The sequence below is a fragment of the Nyctibius grandis genome, chromosome 3 (genome assembly GCF_013368605.1).
Source record: "Nyctibius grandis isolate bNycGra1 chromosome 3, bNycGra1.pri, whole genome shotgun sequence".
NCBI lineage: Eukaryota > Metazoa > Chordata > Aves > Nyctibiiformes > Nyctibiidae > Nyctibius > Nyctibius grandis.
This window is the reverse complement of record NC_090660.1, coordinates 27,282,404-27,302,938: the sequence shown is the minus strand read 5'-3', so window position 1 is coordinate 27,302,938 and position 20,535 is coordinate 27,282,404. Positions and strand designations below refer to the sequence as shown.

Genomic DNA, 20,535 nt, shown 5'->3' with positions numbered 1-20,535 from the left:
TTGGAGAAAAAACCTTGATATTAGCAATCACTCTGTTTCTTTGCACCTTAATGAGCAGAATTCAGCACTGTCCTTCTGAATTCCCATATACGAGACTGGGATAACATCAACATTTACCACTCAGAAATCTCAAAGCAAACGTCAGATAGCATTTGACATCTGGATTTGCTTGGAATTGCAATTCTAAGAATGTGGTTTAGTGTTTACTGCAATTATTAAATTTTCTCTGCAAATAATCATAGCTATTCTAACAATCAATTCAAGGTTGATTTATCAAATACTAAAGAGATTTCCATTTAATATTTCTGGGTCCAGTATATTTCCAGAAATTTCAAAATTGGTCAAAATAGCTTTGCAGTAAAATGCATTTTCTTTTATAAGATTTGAGCTAGAGTTAAATGACTTGAGACTTTTTAATAGTATAGTAAGTTATTATAGTTAGCACTATTACAGTGTTTCATAACTGTTTATGATGTACAAAGAACTCATGCCTGTCTTCTCTGTTCCTTTCTATTACCAGCACAGTGACCTTTATAAGTCTGTGCAGCTTAATTTTGGATATGTAGTTTGATGACATCCTCAAGGGCTTCTGCACTTCATGATGGTACAATCTAATGCAAATTGGCATCAGTAGAAGACTTGACAGCATGTAATTTTACTAATTATTTTAATAATGTCTTTCATATTTTCATCTATTTAACTTCCTGAACTTTTCTAGGAATCTATTTTTTCAAAAAATTGAAACTGATCCTGTTCTCACCACTAACATCTTGGGGAGACATTTTGATGAACCTGAGAGTAAAGTTTCTTTGGTTCTTTTCTCTTTGCAGTATTTGTAACACTGTAGAAAGCAGTATTTGCCAAAGGTGCCAGCTGAGAATAAATCTGCAAAGAACTGGAGTGATCAATTAGAGTGACCAATTAGAAAAATAGATATAGTCACAGTCTTAAACCACAGTCTGTTCTGTTTAAAGATTTTTGAGCTTACCTATGCATACTAGATCCATAAAACCATACATTCCATAGCAGATTTGAAAAAGGATGTCCTTTCTTTGCCATACTGCATAAGGGCTGAAGGCTGACCATAGAAGCCAAGTCACACTTGCTACTAAGAACAGAGATCCTAGGATTACAGCAACCATCTGCACTTTCTCAACCAGTGTTATAGTAATGCTTTGCCACTAAAAGAGAAACAAAGTTGCATAAGATAAAAATGTTATTTTCTGTGATTGTACATTCAACTCCACTTTTTTCCTGAAATCAGAAATTATTTTATTATTTAAACATATATTCATAGATCTTTACTAATATCCCCGATACTAACATTTTATGTAATTTTTTTTCTATTTCACTTTTAGTTAAACTAATAGTTGCTTCCCCATCCTCTCCAGCATCACTATCATCACCATCTAGCTGTGAACTTCAGAAGAGTTAATAGTTTTATTTCTGTTTTGAATATATAGGCAAAAAAAGATTTAGTCTTAGAACTGGAGCTCAGCCTTTCATATTTGTAGGCTAATGAAGAGACTTAAAAAAATGGTCGGAAGACAATCATCTTAAGTGTGTTTTATGTTCATGTGACAAGTTGAAAGTGACATCCCGCCCCCCTCAAGTCTGAAGCCATTTTCCATTTTCCTGCTGCTCATCAAAGAGGTTACAGGCTATCTCCAGGCATACTGAGGGAGTTGGGTTAACCAGTGTTAACATTACAAAGAGACACCTGCGGCCTAGTATGGAAGGAATCTGAAGACTCAGGAGGAGCCCTGAATATAGGTAGCATGAACATTTCTTTTCATTGCACCTCAATTTTGTCTGCCTTTCCAGGGAAGGCTTTATCCTCTGTATGTGAGGTGACTCAGATTTATGGTGTGACAAGATTTAATTATAAAAAAGTATGCTTACTGAATTCTGTCAAGGTAAGAACAGAAATAAAATTTTGTTAAAACAAAGAGTCACAAAAACAAAGCACAGCATAAGGAAAAAAGCATTCTAGATTACCCTTGACATATATGGTCTTTCTTGGCCATAAGTGTCTAAATGATCTTGGCAGACTCCCCACTCTAGCCCCATCCCCTATTCCAGAGCTAGTATGCAGACTTTGTAGACTGCCATCTTTCCTGTTCCTAACTTTGAACATACCTGCCCCTTAATATGGAAGTGGAGAAAGAGCTACTGAAGTAAGGGCTCTGTTACCTCTTCTTCCATTTGGCAATAGTTTTTCCTTTTTACTGTTACTTTACGAGAGTTTTCTCTTTTTACCAGCAGCTGGGTACCCAGTACTGTATGATTGTAGGATGCTAGAATAACTCAGGTGGCAAGGGGCTGTGGGAGGTCTCTAGTTCAACTTCCTGTGCAAACAGGGTCGGAGATGAGATCAGACCAGGTTGCTCAGGGCTTTATTCAGTAACACCTTGAAAACCTCCAAGCATGGAGACTGTTCAGCCTCTCTGGGCAACCTGTTCCACTTTTGCCTGTCCTCAGGTTGAAAAACATTTTTCTTGAAAAATGTTTTTCTTAAAAAATGTTTTTCTTATATCCAGGCTGATCCTCTTTTGTTCCAGCTTATGCTCTCTTCCTCCCATCCAGTACCACTGTGAAGAGCCTAGGTGAGCAATGAGGTCCTCTGACCCTTCCTTTTCTTTCAGCTTTTTCCATTAACTTTTCTACTGTTGCCTGCCTGATTTGCACATCTGGTGCTGCACGCCTTCTCTTGTTGCAGCCTTCTGAATATAACAGTACAAAAAAGATACCTCATAACAATTTATAAATTGCCTGTCTTGAAATACTATCCTTTTATAGTGAACTTATTAAACTCATACTAGATATTTCATTTAACTTCAGGGTTTGGAATGGGGCTATTCTTATTAAATAATACCTTTTTATGGTAAAGCAACTATGGACACAGTTCCTTTGTTAGAAATTCTTTTTATGAGGTTAAAGTTCATTAACAAGTGATGCATTACAAAACAGTGTGAGGTTCTCATGACTCAGATATTACTTGTATACAGGATTTAAATGTGAGGACTGAAATTCATAGAACTCTGTTTAGACTCTGTAGGGATATGTTCAACAAAATTTTTTTTCATTTCTCAGCTGAAGCCACATAGTGTCACTTGGCAGAAAACTGTCAAAAATGTTATTGGTTATGTATCTCTTTTTATCTTCTTTCATTATCAGTGTGAGACAGACCTGTAATAAATTTGTTCAGAATGCCTGAAATCAAAGTACATTTACATGAAGTAAAGCTTTACTGTCACAAAATATTAAACTGTCAAATTCATGGAAGAAGCTGGCAATAAATTGAAAAAACCTGTTATATCACTGAAATAAACAGCAGATCTTTCACAGTGCAATTTCAGCAATGCAGAAATTCCTAAACTTACTTCAGCTTATTTTGATTTTCTTTTTTTTTTTTAACTTAGATTACTCATAATTATTCTGCAAAGATAGTACTGAACAGAAGGGAAAGGGAAAGTAGTCCAAACGTTTGGGATAAGTAATGTAGCATACAGTCTAGATATAAAGCCCATCCCTTATTCTGGCGTTGTCTGACAATCAATTTCTATTCCTGTCTCCCACTACCAACCAGAATAACCACTCCTACCATCTTTTTCCATCTCATGAGGGCTTTTGTTGACTTACACAAACTTTTTCTTTCTAGAAAATCTTGATCTTGAAAACTCCTAAGAAACACAGTTATGATCCTCACCTCTTCCTAGCATCTTCTCAAGAATGTATTCTAGTTATTTTGCTATTCTCCTTATCAGATGAACTGTCTGTCAAGAATGCAAGCATTTGAATTTCTCAACCTCAATAAGTTCAGTAATTCCATAGATTCAGCATATTAGCATGCTACCAACCAGGAAGGGGAGCTACCCCAATTACTGAGAAAATGATCAAGTGTTCCACAGGTTGTAATTCCTAACTCCTTTACCTTTAAAAATCAAAGAACAGTTACAAAACAAAATGAAACAACCAAGAATCCCAAAAGGGGGTTGGATTTTTTCTTCTATTACTCATCTACTTTGGCCTTTGTGGTATTCACTGCCTTTCTTCTACAAAAGAAACTGTAGTCCTCCACCTGCCTCAATATGAAGGTGAGCAATAACCAAGCAATTTAAACATTTTAGGAAAGTTACCTCCCAATTAGTGTAACCTGTAAGTTACACTAATTGGTGAAATCCCACAGTAGATAGAGGAGGAAGGACTGTATGCATAAGATGGAAGGCATTCAAGAGATCCAGAAAGTTTTAATGCAAAACTGCTAACTTGCCTCCTAGAGCTAGGCAGTCTGCCATCAGAATCCAACACCATAAGAGTGACAGGGTGGGATGTGATGGATGGATTGGTATTAAGCTCTAACATGTCATCAGTTTGGGGACCTTGGTTTCTGTGTATGTCTCTCCTTAGTGCTAATGGCAAATAGACTGTGGATGTTCCTGACGGCTAACTTAACTGAAATTTCCCCCTCCTTGCCCCCCTCTAATCAGTTTTGATTCAGAACAGTCTGAGATTGCCTCTTGGGAAATGAAGGTCTTGATTTTATTCCTGTAAGTTTTACTGAGTTTGGGTGCAAATTATAAAAAGCAAACAGATCTCATTGAGACAGACATATTTTTCACATAATGAAGAAGGTATTCTGTAGTTATGACATTATTCACATGTAAATGATTTTGGAAGGTTCAGCCCTTTACTTAGCCAAGGACAGTATTAGCCATTAGGCAACGAGAGGAACTACATAGGACTGTATTGTTTGGTGGCATTGCATTTCATAACAAGGCTTGTGAAGTGGAACTGGATTTGTGGTCACGTGTTTTTCTTCTACCTGCAGTCTTACTCATAGTACAGCTAATATGTGTGAGTACACACTCTGACAGACCTCCAGGAACGGAATACTCTTTTCCCAAGAGTAAGATTCTTTTTATAGTATCAAAAGTCAGTTAAACTGTATTTGATTTCTCACAATCATTTATCTTATTGTATGTTTTCTTACATGTTGTTATAATCACTTCGCCTTTTAATGTCAAATTAACAACTTACAATGAAGAGGTCACAAAAATAATGTAGTAAAAATAATTCAGTGATAGTTAATGTTGAGAAATTGCACTTAGATTTTAACAGACTGAATTAGTTAACATTCCAAATTGAATGATCTCATTATTAGTGTGTCATAATTTAAATCCGTTATTTCCATAAGTGTTTCTCATTTTCTTCATATAACTTGTCTCACAACTCTTAATTGCTCATGATTATAAATTACATTATGACTTCCTAATTTGTTTTTGTCATTTGCTGACTACACATTCCATAATCAGCAAGTTCTTTTAGCCAAGTATTTTGCCAAGTTAGAAAAGATCTATACAGCCTTTTAGTGTCAGCTTCTGTAAAATACAATTCTAAAAAATAAATGAGAAAGATTACTGTTTTTGCTTAAAAACTACAAATTTAAAGATAATTTTAACTATTTTGTATCTAGATAATTATAATGATAGTGTGAGTAATTTTTCAGATTCATTTTAAAATCTCATTTAAATTTCTATGAAATAGGATCCTGTTTCATATTCCTTCCCATTATTTCTGTAGTGTTATGATGTACCACGCCATCCCTGTTGCCCATGAAAAGAACGCATTTTACTTTAATATACAATCTTCCTTTGAAAATGGTGCCTTTGTAATCAAAATATAATTCATGCTTCTGATTTTAATGTAATACAATACTGTCTGTCCCTTGAAAACTTCCTACGCTTTTACTTCTACTGACACTTCATTATGTTTGGCTCTTTTAATCTTTCATTTACCACTGTCTTCCTCTCGTGAATCATTTGGTAGTCTAATACATTAATGGTATACTATAGTTCTAATGCTGAGCCCAGAAATATTGCTCCTCTTTTCTTCTAAGGGCTCTGTCAAGCAGAAATACTGCATAATTTCTTATTTTTTGAGGTTGAGACTTCCAGAAGTTGAAAGAAACGTATTGTTTTGTTGGACTAATTGTCAAAGTTAATACAGTTATATGCATGTCCTTACTAACAAAGAGATCGATATAATATTCAAAGATCTGTCATCTTTGAGATAAATTGATATTAACTTCGCTTTTTTTAAATGGTGCTTCGTAAAAGCCCATTGATTATTGTAAAATATATGGCAGAAAAGTGATCTAAAAAGTGCTGACTGAAACTGTACTTGTACTTAAGAATACATTACATGAAAAATGTCTGCAATGAAACCACAGGTTTTCCTACATCCTTAATGAAGAACATACGAAATTTCCTTATGGCTCCCCAAATGTGTAGCTGCTTCAACTGTCCCAGTTTGTAATCCACCAAAATTCCTTAAACCAAAGAACTGCTGGGGGTTACCCCACTCTGTTCTCTCAGAAACACAGTTTATTATGGACACTGCTAACTGAAGCTTCTCATTCCCTCTGTTCCATAGCACATATTTTATATAAAAGTAATTAAAAATAGCTGACAGTGACCTATTATAACACAACATGATTAACCTGAAGACATATCAATTATATGACTTCAAGAAGTTTTTGTTAGATTGCTCTAATTGCTCTGATTGCTAGAATCAGACACCTCTGACAAGAAAAAGTTCTTTCCTACTGTCATTCACTATGCAGAATAGGATTTGCAATCTGTGCACGTATGAATAAAACTCTTACAGAAGCAAAAGAACACAATGATTTAGGTCCAACAAACCATTTTTTAAATGCCTGTTCCTTACTTTATCTTGTTAGTAGTCTAGATGATTAGATAATTAAGTTTTCTAACACGTTTTGCAGTAAGCACACATTGACTATATGGTTTAATATGCAGTGATATTGTTAGCTTATTGACCAGCCTGGATAGAAAATGCATAGTTTTAAGTACACACACACACACAAACATTTGAAATGTCATTTTTGGCTGTAGGCTTCTATTTTTATGTCTCTTTTTTTAAAAAGAATCAATGCCACAAAAATTGCAGCTCACCATTAATGCTTACTTATTTTGATACCTTATTAACACATAGAGTGTCTGTAATCATAATGCCCATTATCTTGTCCTGTGTCAGAGAGCTCATGAACAGAGATAGTTTGGCTTGTATGTAACTTCCCAGTCTGCCTGGAAGGCTGTACCAATGTTTTACTTGGGACATTCTGAAAGGATAACATTTATTGTGGAGACACCCTCCATCCATGCACCACACAAGCAATTTAGTTGATAGCTCCTGGAAGTGTTGGCTTACTGCAGGTACATGACTGAGCAGAACATCTACACTTACAGTGGATGCATCTTGGATTTCTGAGCACCCAGAAGCCTGGATGTCCATTGAGCAATGTACAAAATCTTCACATTCTGTTACATTCACCTTTCAAAATCTTACTATTTATTAAGCAGAATAGTTTAACATTTTATCTTATGATTTTTTAAATTATGTTAGAATCGAGATCTGAGACCACAAGCAGAGCTGTGACGAAAACTGTATTAGTCTTACATTATTTTTTCTATGAGAAATTATTAGTAGTTATCTTTTGCTGATGGCCAAAAAATAAAAGGAATGAGGCAAGACTGCAGGACTGTGTGACCATTTTTACTCTCTTGGGGACAGAAAGTGGGCATTTAGTTTTAACAGTACATGGAGGTGAACTCCCTCTCCACTTTGAGGTATTCAGAGTTTCCAGAAACATCAGCTCCTGTTGATTAAAATAAGGATATTAATCCTGTGTGTTAATCCTCCTGTCTAATAAATAAGGTTTATAATTTTATCCAGTCTCAAAAGAAAGGCTTGCCCTTTACTAATGAGCATACTTGAACGAGGGAATCACTCCACAGTAACTAATATAGTATTCTCAACACCTAAAAGCATATGAAACAAAAATATGAAACCTGCTAAAAGTCCTATTTGTACCAAGTAGTATTTTTTTTCGAATTCCTGATTTCTGCTTTTCATTAAGAATTGCCTGTTGATCTACCAAAATCAAATTTTGCCCAAAATATATATCACAGAATACTTAAAAAAGTCATGGCGTGTTACAGAGATGTATCTGTGAGGAATATGTAAGGTTAAAGTGAATTATCCTCAAGTCAGCTTTTAACTCGTATGAGACTCTAACCAATTAAGTTTAGCTTAGTGGCTTAGTTCGTCAGTATTTTGAACTTTCCATGGATATGTGTATCCACTTGGTGAAAGCCAGTGAATGAAAATTATCACTCTGTGAATAAATACTATTTTTACTGTAAAGTAGGAACTGTTCAATTTCTGTTGCAGCTTTCTTGGAAATACTGAGTTTCACTGCAACCTAGCTGTACTCTTGATAGCATTATCTGAAAATTAAATATGAATGAATGGAGGAAATGAAAGCTTGCCATGGTCATTGCATTCACTGCAACTTAAAGATGATCTGCAAAATGGAAGTGAAAAGTTAACTCAAGCATAGACTGCCATGTTATGGATAGGTCCACGTTCCTGGAATAACACTGAGAAAAAAACATTTATTCTAATTACTCAGAGGAAGTAAGTCTCAGCAAGATTATAAACCAGCTGTGTGAAGGAAGTACTAACAATTTTCATGTCATCTAGTCACTTAGGAGGGTTTTGCTCTTCTGGGAAAGGAACTGTTTGTAAATTCTAGCTAAAACTGTTGAATACGTTTAACTGAAAAAAATGCTGAGCATGAGGCTAAGATTGTGCAGCTCATTATGATAATAATGCACTCACCAAAGATGTGTAAAAAATTGCTCACCATGGAGGGACAGAACAAGTCTCTTCCACAAAAATGCCCTGGCCACCAGTCAATATATAGAGGGATCATCTGTTCTTGATAGTTTCTGTTGATATCTTCTTGTCTATCTTATTGAAAGTACTCAAGTATTAATTCCAGTTCATTTACTGAAACTCACATTTCATCTGCTAGCTGGACTTTCCGAAAGTGCTGGCCACTCTTTCTCTGTCTTTTAGACTCTATGAATAATTAAATAATTTTTACAATCCATACAAGAGGAAACCCAGAGGGTTTATCTGAGAATATTCCACAGCCTAATGGTTGGTGCATTCCCTTATGAGAGACCTTGACTCAAACTCATTGTTCACTTGAGTTAAAGCGAGGTTTTAAACTTCCACCTCTAAAGATACTATTTTCATAACTGAGATTTACATGGTATTCAGGATATTCAATAGTAGAACTCCTTCCAAATAATTTATTGGAACACTTCCAGGCCCCATACAGTACATAGATGTTCACTGAACCAAAGAGAAAGCAAATGAAATTGATTCCTCTATTCACTTCACCTCCATAGGGATGAGTAGGGAGACGATTTTAGTATAATACAAAGCATCAGGAACTATTTCTGACACTGGCCTATTTCAGTGGGTTCTGGATGCTGAAAAAGAGGCCACGGAAAGGTCTTTCCTGAAAAAGAACCATATAAATGATGTGAAGGTGGAAGAAATGCCATATAATTGGAATTTTAAAGTTCAAAGCTCCCAGTTTACTGAAAGAAGACTGAAAGAGGACTCTTCTAAAGCATTTAAGTACTGTAAAAGGGGTAGAAAATGCTAAATATTAATGTGTTTTTCCAATCCAGGCACAACACAAAACAATGAATGGTTAGATGATGGAGCCAAAGAATGTAGATGCACAAACAAATTCAATTGGATAAGCACGGTTAAGAAGTTGTAAAGCATCAATTACCAACTTTTTGTTTAAAGAACACAGTATTTACCACTTTCCACTATCTGCTTCTAGGCAGTCTATGAATCCAAACACATGAAATAAAGTAGTGCATCACTATCTATTGTCACTGGATTCCCCTGCATCCTGCAGCAACGTTATTCACAGCTGAGAATCAGGGACTTCACGACAGTTCTGGCACAAAACAACTCCGTACCCTTGGTCAGGCACAGGGTCTGAAGGAGTGCCTTTACTGTCCAGTCTCCTTCATACTGCTATATGGCAATGATGTGTTTCAGCAGTGAAGGGTACAACCTTACCAGAAAAAAACTGAGTACAAATACTGGCCTCTGGCCTTTTTGGCCCTGAACAAAAACTAATTTATAGAACGGGATCAGAATTTTCATGTGAAAATCTGGAAGATGCACAACGTGAGGGAAGGTACAATCCTGAGTTTGTGTGCTTCTTTGTAAGATATAAAACAAAGGAAACTTCAGATTTTGAGGGCAACAAAAAGACTAAAGAAATGTAGCCTGAGTTCAGAGGTAAGGTTGTTGCCTTGTCTAATCCCTGAGTAAGATTATGTGCACCTTGGGCGAAGTTAAAAGGCAGGATGATAAGAATACCAAGGTATTATCTACTAGCATGTAATCATGAAGAAGACAATTCTGGGTTCTGTCTTGTACAAAATCTGGCAGGGCCTGCTCTAAAAGTCAATTAGAATGTAATTTATTAGATTGGCAAATCAATTTGATTCTGCAATCAATTAAATTAGCAATAAATCTTCACTTGAAGACAAGTTAGTTATAATTACAAAATTTTAGACTGTGCAAATGAATATAGTAAATAACACACTGCTTGAAAATTTAGCCTAATATAAGAATTAATGTATTTATTTATTTTAATTTTTATATATTACATATTATGTATAATACTTAAAATGATATAAAAAGATGCACAACACATTTCTAAGAATTAATATCATGTATACTTACTACAATTGTTAATAATTATGATTTTAATTATTGTTATTAATTTAAAAAATCTAATAAACAGCAAAATTTAAAAAGTCAATTGCCTTAGTTTTTTCAGGTACTGCTACAAACACATCTACAAACTAGTAGGTACTGTTGTTTGAATCAGCAATCAAATTTTTTCTAATAGTTTGGGGTAGCCATGGTTTTGATCGCCCAATTACTTCTAAAACTCTGTTTTTAAGATCTGAAAATTTATAAGATATAGTGCTTAATTACAGAAAGTGGCAATTTAGACACTAAGTATCATCCAATATGATAGCTCTATCTAAAAAAAGAAATAATTGCCTTTATAGTACACACTACACCAGAAACTCTGTATTTTTCTCTAACCATACCATGAATATGTCCAAAATCCCTTGGAGTAATTACATTAAATTGCACAATATAACTGATGCTTTTGAACATTGAAAATACACAGCTTTCTGACTTGTTATATTGTGCATCAGCATTCATAGCACTGCAAGAAGCAATGGTTATAATATCAAAAACTGTAATATCCATTCATATAATGCTCTCAAATATAAGCAGCACCTAAGAGAATGAAAGGTGAGTACACGCTGTCCATATGGAAAACATGCTTATCAAAGAACCACTTACTCTTCTGCAAATTGTCACTTTTCAAGTTTATGTCTATAAACACAGTCACATTTTGTTGTCTCTAGACAACAGTCCCCTCTTTACATTCACTAATTATGTATGACGGAGGCATTGGTCTTCTTTCAGAAGAGCAGCTCTCAGATTGCTCTGTCCTACAGTCAGCACTATTTCTGGATTCCTTAACAATATTAACAATAACACTTGAGCTCTGATTAAACTACTTTAGGGCACTTGTGGAAAAACACCCTAGTGGTGCCATAGGATGTAAGTCCTGAAACAACTTGTTACCGACTTGGAAAATATTTTTGCACATAAACTGCTGCTCTTTTTGACCTCTCTGGAATGGAATGGATAGAAACAGGCAAGTAGATCTTCAAATGGCCCTGGTTCTGCCATTGTAGTAAGACAAATTTTTTTTATATCCAAAGCTTGTGAGCAACTCATCCTTACAAGGACAATGCCTATTAAAGCAGGGAAGGTTTCTCCATCTTAGATGGAATCCTCAGTCACTCACCAGACTCTGACAAACATAAAGACTGTAAGCTGAGAAACTGCAGAGCATATAAGACTGGTGACTGCAGACAGACCTAATGGAACATGTCTCAGCACTGTGAAATAGGTAGCATAAGATCTCATGGCTCAAAGCATGCAAAGAGATAACTGTCTCAGACATCTGGTAAGACGAGGACCTAATACTCTTCTTCAGGTAGATTTGCTCAGACAGACCTGGCTGACTATTAGTAACTTATCCAGCATCCAACTCTGAAGTAGAAAACATCGACTATGGCTCAATATCCTAAAAAACTATACAAAAAAAGAATCAGGAAAACGTCCAGTATTCTGACACTGACACCAGACAGCTTTTGCTATGCTGTAGTGAAGAGGACCATTTTTGCCCTATTGGCCTTAACTCATAGAGGATTCTAAGGGAGAAGAGAGATCGAAGGAAGGAATGCATCATTTCTTCAGCCAGGGAACTGGGAATGAGTGGTCAGCCTCAGTGCTGAAGGAGAAAGGTTGATATTTTTTTTGTGACTATGAAAACAGGCCTCAGCAACTTTCCAATAGAAGAACAGCTTTTAGAATGTCACTTTTGAATGCCTGCTCATGGTCCACCAAAGTGAAGCAGCTCAGGCTCTCAGTCAACACACTACCCAAGTCCAGTGGTGGAATTCTCCAGCAGGCAGCTAAGCAGCTGCTACTCTGGACCCACAACACCCTGCAGAGATGCTGAGTACCACAGACAGATTGAGCAGTAGGATTGTGGCCTTCCAGCACACACAGAGATTTTCAGAAAGTGCTTTGCTTTATTAATGAAAATAAACATGAGAGATGCAAATTAATCACCTCTTTGGAGCAATGCAAATTCCCACACGAATTTGAGTTTGTAAATAAAGTCACTTAACTTTCTAAAGCAATTTTCTCTTTCATATCATAAAACATATTCTACAAAACCCTCTTCCTCCTTAAAGGAGCCTACAGGAAAGATGGGGAGAGACTATCAGGGAGTGTAGTGGTAGGACAAGGAGTAATGGTTTTAAACTGAAAGAGGGTAGATTTAGATTAGATATTAGGAAGAAATTCTTTCCTGTGAGGGTAGTGAGACACTGGAACAGGTTGCTCAGAGAAGTTGTGGACTCTCCCTCCCTGGAAGTTTTCAAGGACAGGTTGGATGGGGCTTTGAGAAACCTGGTCTAGTGGAAAGGTGTCCCTGCCCATGGCAGGGGGGTTGGAACTAGATGATCTTTAAGGTCGCTTCCAGCCCCAACCATTCTGTGATTCTGTGATTCTATGATTCTATGATTCCCCTAAAGCGAGTGGAATTAGGCCTTGATTACCAGAAGAAAAAAAAAGACACTGTAACTCCTGCTGAAGCATGTCTCTATCCCAAGAATCTTCCTGACTTTTCACAATACTGGAAAAGGAGTAGTCAGCAGTTACTTAGGGGAGTAGAGAAATAGTCACAAATTTAATGTCATAACCAAGGGTCACATCCTTAGGGATTCATATGTCAGAGCTAACAATTGTTCAGTACTTACATAACCTGGCCATTTTATCAGCAAAGTTAGGGAAAGATGAAAAAGAAGGGGAGAGTGAGAGACATGGCTTCTTATTCACACTTCAGATACGCTAATTCAGGGTCAGAGGACATAGCGCTGTGGAAATGCTAGGTGGTTTTTAAGCAAACAGACTTATAGCCTGTACCTCTGAACCCAAACAAGGAAGAAAGGAACCATTGGGAGGTTATCATGAGGACTTGATGCATGAGAGTTGCACAATGAAGACAAAGATTCACTTGTGCCATGTGAAACACCAAGACATCTGAAAGTTACTTTCAACTACTGAAACTACTTTCTCTTCTGAAACAGTCTAGGCTAGAAGACTGAAGAGTTTAGATCTTGTAGGTCCTACTTGCTGTGTCTAGGTTCACAGCAATTATATCAGTGAGATCTACAAAAGCAATAGGGAAAGGCCCAGAGGAAAGGTAAGTTTCTAAAATCCCCACAGCCATAAACTCTTCCCGGTGAATGCACAGCAGATTTTCCACAAATTTCTAAACACATTCAAGTATGTGGTAACCATATCAACTCTCAGTTGAGAAACTCTGAAGGAGACACATTTCCCTAGAATAACCATCAATTTCATGTATTTTCTAGATCTTTTACCCAAGGCTATAGGAAGAAACAGACACGCTGAAGTAGAGGATTTTTAAATCCCCAAGATGCATTTGATGGTCCCTCTCCTTATACTGAGTGGTGCATGATATGAAGATTTTTCCCTTAAGTTTGACAGATATCAGAAGTCATCAGTAATTAATCAAACTACTATTTGTTGCAAGCATCCAGAAAGCAATGAGATGATATGCAACACTCTGTAAATGCTGCTTGAGTTGGAAGTGACCCTCTTCATTAAGCCTCAGGAGGATTTTAAGTCATCATTGTACATTTAAATACAGGCAAGGTGTCCTTTTTGGAAGGTAGAATTGATGATTGGAGCTTCTGATGATTCTTGCAGTCACTAAAGAAGGAGGTTATGTGGAGGACAGTGTTGCAAGTGCAGGAAAAGGCCACGAGTGTAAGTCTCCTATATTCTATTTGTGTTATTCTGATGTGAACCAGTAAGCTCACATCAGCTGTTATGCCAATGCCTTCAAGTAAAATATGTCAGATTGCTTTCCTCCTATGAAACAGAAGCCCTGAAACTGAGATGCAGAATTTAGTCATCCAAGGAGGAACACAATGTGCTGGGAGTAACCACAAGTTATAGCAGACTGTAAATTGCAGATTGCTCAGATAATAGCAATGAGAGATACATAAAGCATTCCATTAAGAAGTAGGCTCTGTCTGTCTGTTCTTGCCTGGTGAGCAGAGGGAGCTTCCTTAGCATGAAAGAAGAGAAGCCATATTGAAGTTTACTCTCATTTTCTCCAGATACAGTTTCGTGGATGCCAATTTTATAGAATTTTTAAAGATCTTTGTAGTGCTTGGAATAATCTCCTTCCAGTGTCAGCAGAGTACCTAAACACACATGAAACCAGCAAGTATTCCATCTTGATGGTAAGGTTAATGACTTTCTGAAACTACTAAGGAATTATTTTTTTAATTATATCTGTTGTTTGGGAATAAAAGACCAGAAAAAATGAGCCTTAGCTCAGGAAATGGCCTTCATCCAATAATATAGTTTGTGTGGGTATCAATAGTGTATTTCTGTACTGGGAATATCCTTGTCACAGAAATGGCAAAGTATAACCCCACTGTGGAGGGAAGACACCGCCAGAAAAATATGCAAAAATATAGGGGGAAAAAAAATAAGTGGAAAGGAAACAGCATGTGGCTAAAACTAGAATACTCATTCTCCATCGGCTTCACTGAAATGTAAACAAAAGTAGCAGGAAAAAGAAATGCAGAAACAAAGAAAATAAAAAGGAAAGATGAAATAAATTCAAACGAAAAACAAAGAACTATATAGGAAAAGAGTCATGCAGGCAAAACTCATAATGCAAGGAGAGAGCTCTGACTCAGACAAGTACTTCAAAAGAACTGAGGTCAAATTGTTCTTTTGCTGTTGCACTAATGGCATGAAAGGAGGCAGGGGCTGTCCTCTGCACATTGCTGAAGCAGTAACAAAGTCTTCAGTCTGAATACGAAGCATCCAATTTAAATCTACGTATGGGACAAGAATTCAAAAACATGTAAGTGCAATAGGTTGAAAAGCTGTCTCCCCAATTGAACAGTTTAAGAAAGAAGCAAGTTAGCATGACTGCCAGTCATGTGGATGAAGCGCTGAAGACTTCAGTGCAAACTGACCAACATTCAAACCCAAGAAGTATTAAAAGGAAGTTTCGAAATTAATTCAATAAAGCCAACTTCTCTGACAAATTTCAGTTGTGGAAAAAACTACAGTGGCACTTCACAGTTGACACAGCATGACTGGTAGAGAAGCCAGGAGACTATGACAGTATTGGGTGCCCAGGGCAGGCTACTTATGTTGCCAAATAAGCATGAGCTAAGGAATCATAGACAAGAGGTACAAAAGCAGTACACTATCATTTATTAACAAGTTTTCATATTAAGAAATAGAAGAAGCTTACTGAAACAACACGTACTTGGTTGCAATGTTATTTTACTAATCTCTGTTGATAGGAATTAAAGACCTGAATAGTCAAGATTTTGGACATAAGACAAAAAGACAAAAATTTGTATATGAAAAACTCACAAATCTTTCATCGCTAAATAAATTTCATCAATTTTAGGCTAGAAGATCAAGCTATTGGGAAAATACCCAATCAAACAGACAAAAAAATGACAAAAACCAGTAGCTCAAAGGTTCCTGAATGCAGGTCCCCCGCCATATCTGAAGCCTAGCATTGTGTACTTAGATATCCTAAGCGTTTGAAATGGCAGTAACTATGTATATGTAGCAACCTCAACTCCTACTCACACTGCCCTGAACTTTTGGATGTATTTTTCTAATGGAATCTGTTGTAAATATGTAATTTATGCTTATAATTCCAGTAATAACTTTTATTCAAGATATTTCATATGAAAAACAACCTGGCACAATGGCTTATGCTAGTTATTTTGACCCATGAAAATCTTAGGCTCAAAGGAATCTACTTCTTTTTTGCCTGAAGTAGTTAAGCCCCTATTTAATACATCAAGATAATGACACTTTTTAAGTCTATATCTGTATCTGTATCTGTATCTATATATCTTACCACTAGATCAGGATGACACCTGTAATTAAAACTTTATTTCCAAGTACAGTTCACAGTTTACATTTTGCTAACTGTTGTTTCACACCATTCAAGCAGTCAAACTGCCTTGAGAGTTACATATGAGGGGCACACACCTACATACCTTTAATGCTATTCTTTTTTTCAAACAAGCTCTGTTTCATTTATTTTATGTAGGTACTTGATTACCTTAGTATACACTTTAGAAGTTCAAAAGAACTGCTTTAGTGAACACAAGTGAACTAGTTTAAAATCACTATCCATATGTAGTACAAAATTGTTCTCTATGCTATAATCACCATTTCTTTGCCTAATCTATTTTTTACTGATAATCCCCCACCTTAAATAGACGGATGTGAGCACCAGAGTGGCTTGTCTAGCTCCCTGCGTGTTGTAGCTGATGCTCTGACAAGAATAACAGATTTTCTGAGTTCTATCAGTTGAGATGCCAAGTTTGACCAAATGTTCCATCTAGCAAAGCGCGAACACACAGAGAATCAGGAAAGCAGATCTCAGGTGTTTGCTGGTGGTGCTCCAAATGTTGTAGCAAAATCACAAATATTAACTACACTTTCTAGATCATCTCTTCAATCTTCATCCATTCCAACCAGCAAGAAAGCATAATCTTTGCCATACAAAGTTAAAATCCTCACTAGACTAGGAATATCCAAGTTTCTGAACTGAATCATAGGTTTGAAACATTTGGTTTCTAATTTTTGGCACTTCTGCCCTAAATCTACCCCCTCCTTCCTCACTCTCAGTTCTTTCATAGGACTCTCTAAACCAAAATCAATCTCCTTCCCCCCCTTCAAGCTTCTATTTTCTGTACACTTAACCACTTTCCACTTGATCCTTCCAATTTCAATCCTTAACTCTTTTTATAATCTCCCACGTTCCTTCCTGATGGCTTCAGCTGCCAGGTTGATGATCACTCTGACCTCTTAGAGGAATATCATCTCTCCTCACTGGACTTACAAATATGGTTCAGTGTTCGTAGTCAACAAAACGGCCATTCATTGCTTCAATTAGCTTTTCACCTAGGTCTGTATCTAGTTTTCTGTTATTAGTTCTTCTTTATCCCTACCGATCTATCACTGTGATATCACTGTGATAGAATCAGTTCATTTGTTCACATATTATTCTTCATTACTTTGTGAATTTCATGTCATTGGTATTGATGATTCTTCTATCCCCTGCTACCTCTTATCTGTCATTAGTAACCAGTTCTATCTTGCTTCTACAGCTTTGTTCCTCCTTTCCACTGTAATGCCCATCTTGCACTCCTTCAGCTCTGTATGCTAACACCCACATAGTTTGCTCCTAGGATGTTAGTAGTGCACCAGTGGCCTGCTCGCTTGCTCCATGACAAATTTGTTCTCTCATCTGAATGGCTAACTAAATGTATTTCTCAAGGTTAACTGACTTTTGTCTCCACACCTTTTTTCTGCCTTTATTTTCCACCTCTCTACTCCTTTCATCCGAGTCTCTCTGTGCATTAATTACAAGAAAACGAAGAAAAGATAATAACATTAAATTAATTTTCTCTGTTAACTTCTATTTTTGTAATTATGTCCTTTCTGCCAGGGGTGAAATTTTTACTGACCTCTCTTCTTCTATAATCTCTCTTCTTTGCACCTGTGACAAAATTTCGCCCTTCCTCCTGTTCCACTCGCTTATCCCAATTCTCTTTTTCAGTCTCTCATTCACCTTCAGATCTTTCCCATAAAGTACACAGGAAATGTATTTTGCCTTTCCCACCACAGAAAAAAAAGAACAACTTTGACACCACTGGCCTCTCCAACAGCCCTGCTATCCTTCTGTTTCTAAAATCATTAAGCATGCTGCTTAGAACTGATCGTAATCACCAGATTCCACCCAGTGCATGTCACTGAAATGACTCAGAGTGCATCGAATCAAAAGGTCTGTCTAGTCTAGTAACTTCTCCCTAGCAGTGGCCAAAAGTAGACACCTAGGAAAAGAAAGAGTGCGAGAAGTATGTAAACTACTATATCTATGCTGATGACCGACAGACGTACTTTTCTGTTTCAGACTTCTCTCTCCTGTCAAAACTAAAATATTAATCTGTTTCTACCACCTTTTGTATGGACCTTACCATACATTTAAGTTCATTAAAATCTCTAGGATTTTCATGTCTCAGCCTTCCTCAACCAGTATGAATTCATCCTCCAATCCATGAATCTGTTCTGTAACCCAGGAATTATCTTAAATTTAAATATCTATTTGGACCTTCTGTTCACAATATTTCTAAAACTTGTGGGTGTTTTCTATGTAGCATATCTAAGACTGTTCATATACAAAAATTTAATTTCTCATCACCACTTTCATCTTATGTCTCAATTACTGTAACACAGCTTTTAAACTCATGACAAATATAATTTTCTCAGTGACCATACAACTGCTTCAAATACAATTTTTTTAGTCTACTACTTTGACTATGTTACTGCCCTTCTTTCTCTGCTATGCTGGTTCCTCTCTTCCCCATTACATCAAATAAAAAAGACTTGACTTGATTTTTAAAGTCCTTGCAGGCTTTTACTGACACATTAATTACCTTCTAATCACTACTCAGACATTGAATCTCATCTCTGTTTAGTTCACGATACCTATCTCAGCCAAGTATTTTATTTTCTCACAGCCCTTCCATAGTGCCAGGCACATTCAAAGGGTGCCTGCAAAGCTTCATTATTTTCTTTTCAAAAGGCATCTTAAAACTCATCCCATTTGAGATGCTAAAAACTCAATGATAGTTAAAAATGGTTAGTGTACAGAGACCACTGGTTTTATATATCCCTATAGACTTGTCCCTTATCTCCTGTTCAAACTTCTTTGTAAATTGCCCAAGATGGGGACAATGCTTTTTGTTCTTTGTGTGTGTTGACATAGTGAATACTACAGTGCATCCTCCTGGATCTTCATTACAGGCAGTGTAACAGCAGCAACATTAGCAGACTGCTGTTAGTACAGTGTAGTTTAAAAAGCACAGTCGGAGATTTGAGCCTTCTCCCTTTCCCCTTCCTAGTTAATCCTACAAAAAAATAAATGCTTTCATCCAGCTGAGCGCAGTCATTAGCAGTAACTTTTGCTGAACGTTTACTATACATTTTTTCTGGACACTGGCCTCCATACTGAAGTAACTGAAAAACTTGATTTTTGCACTTTATAGGTGCTTATCTAATTGATGTCAGCAAGATTACTCAAATGAGTGAGGACTACTCACATTAACAAGACTTGAAAAATTGAACCTGTAATTCATGAAAACTGTTGAACATAGTAATTTTTATGCTGAATATCTCAAATATTAATAATCACAATTTGGGCCACTGAAAACCACTGAACTCATGAGCCGCATTCCACCTCCAGTAACTACATACTTGCTTAAATAACACTAAGTACAACCTTAATTTTTTCATCTATATTAAGAAATCAGACCTAACAATTAAGAATTTACTTTTTTAAATAACTGTTTTGTGATTTCCCTGATGTCAGAAAAGGTGATGAATTGCCATGCAATTAGCTTTTAAATTAGCACACCAATCTACTGTATCACTTTTGGAATAGGTCCAGTTCACCTAAAGTACTAGAATATAACACTTTAATGAAGAGAAGTACAGGATATATTAAACATCTAACATAATACTATTTTGTGACAGACTACAGTAACAGTCTAGAAAAGGCTATTCTCTCAATATATTTGTTGGTCATTTTTATAGAAATGATGCTGTTTAGCACCAAAGTGTATTTTCTCCACCTTTTCATGACTATAATCCACTTCTAAACATTATTTCTGAATCTTACAAGAGAATTGACATTCTTCAATATACATTCATGTTTAACTGCAAGTCTAGTGAACTAATTTGCTAACGTCTTAATAATTAAATAGCACCAATAAAAAATAAAGCACTCTGTTTATATTTCCTTTAGAAAGGAAATCTCTACAAATTATAAAGCTTAACAAACCAATATAAAAATATCTCTGCTTGTGCTTT

General features: G+C 36.3%; 1 protein-coding gene across 1 annotated transcript in view; it reads right to left on the bottom strand.

The window, feature by feature from the left end:
• The window catches only part of MARCHF11 (membrane associated ring-CH-type finger 11), a 38,673-nt gene that overhangs the window by 6,365 nt on the left and 11,773 nt on the right, over positions 1-20,535 (bottom strand). Inside the window, exon 3 of the mRNA XM_068397023.1 lies at positions 989-1,181. Within this exon, the coding sequence (XP_068253124.1) occupies positions 989-1,181 (193 nt within the window). The remainder of the gene's footprint in view (positions 1-988; positions 1,182-20,535) is intronic.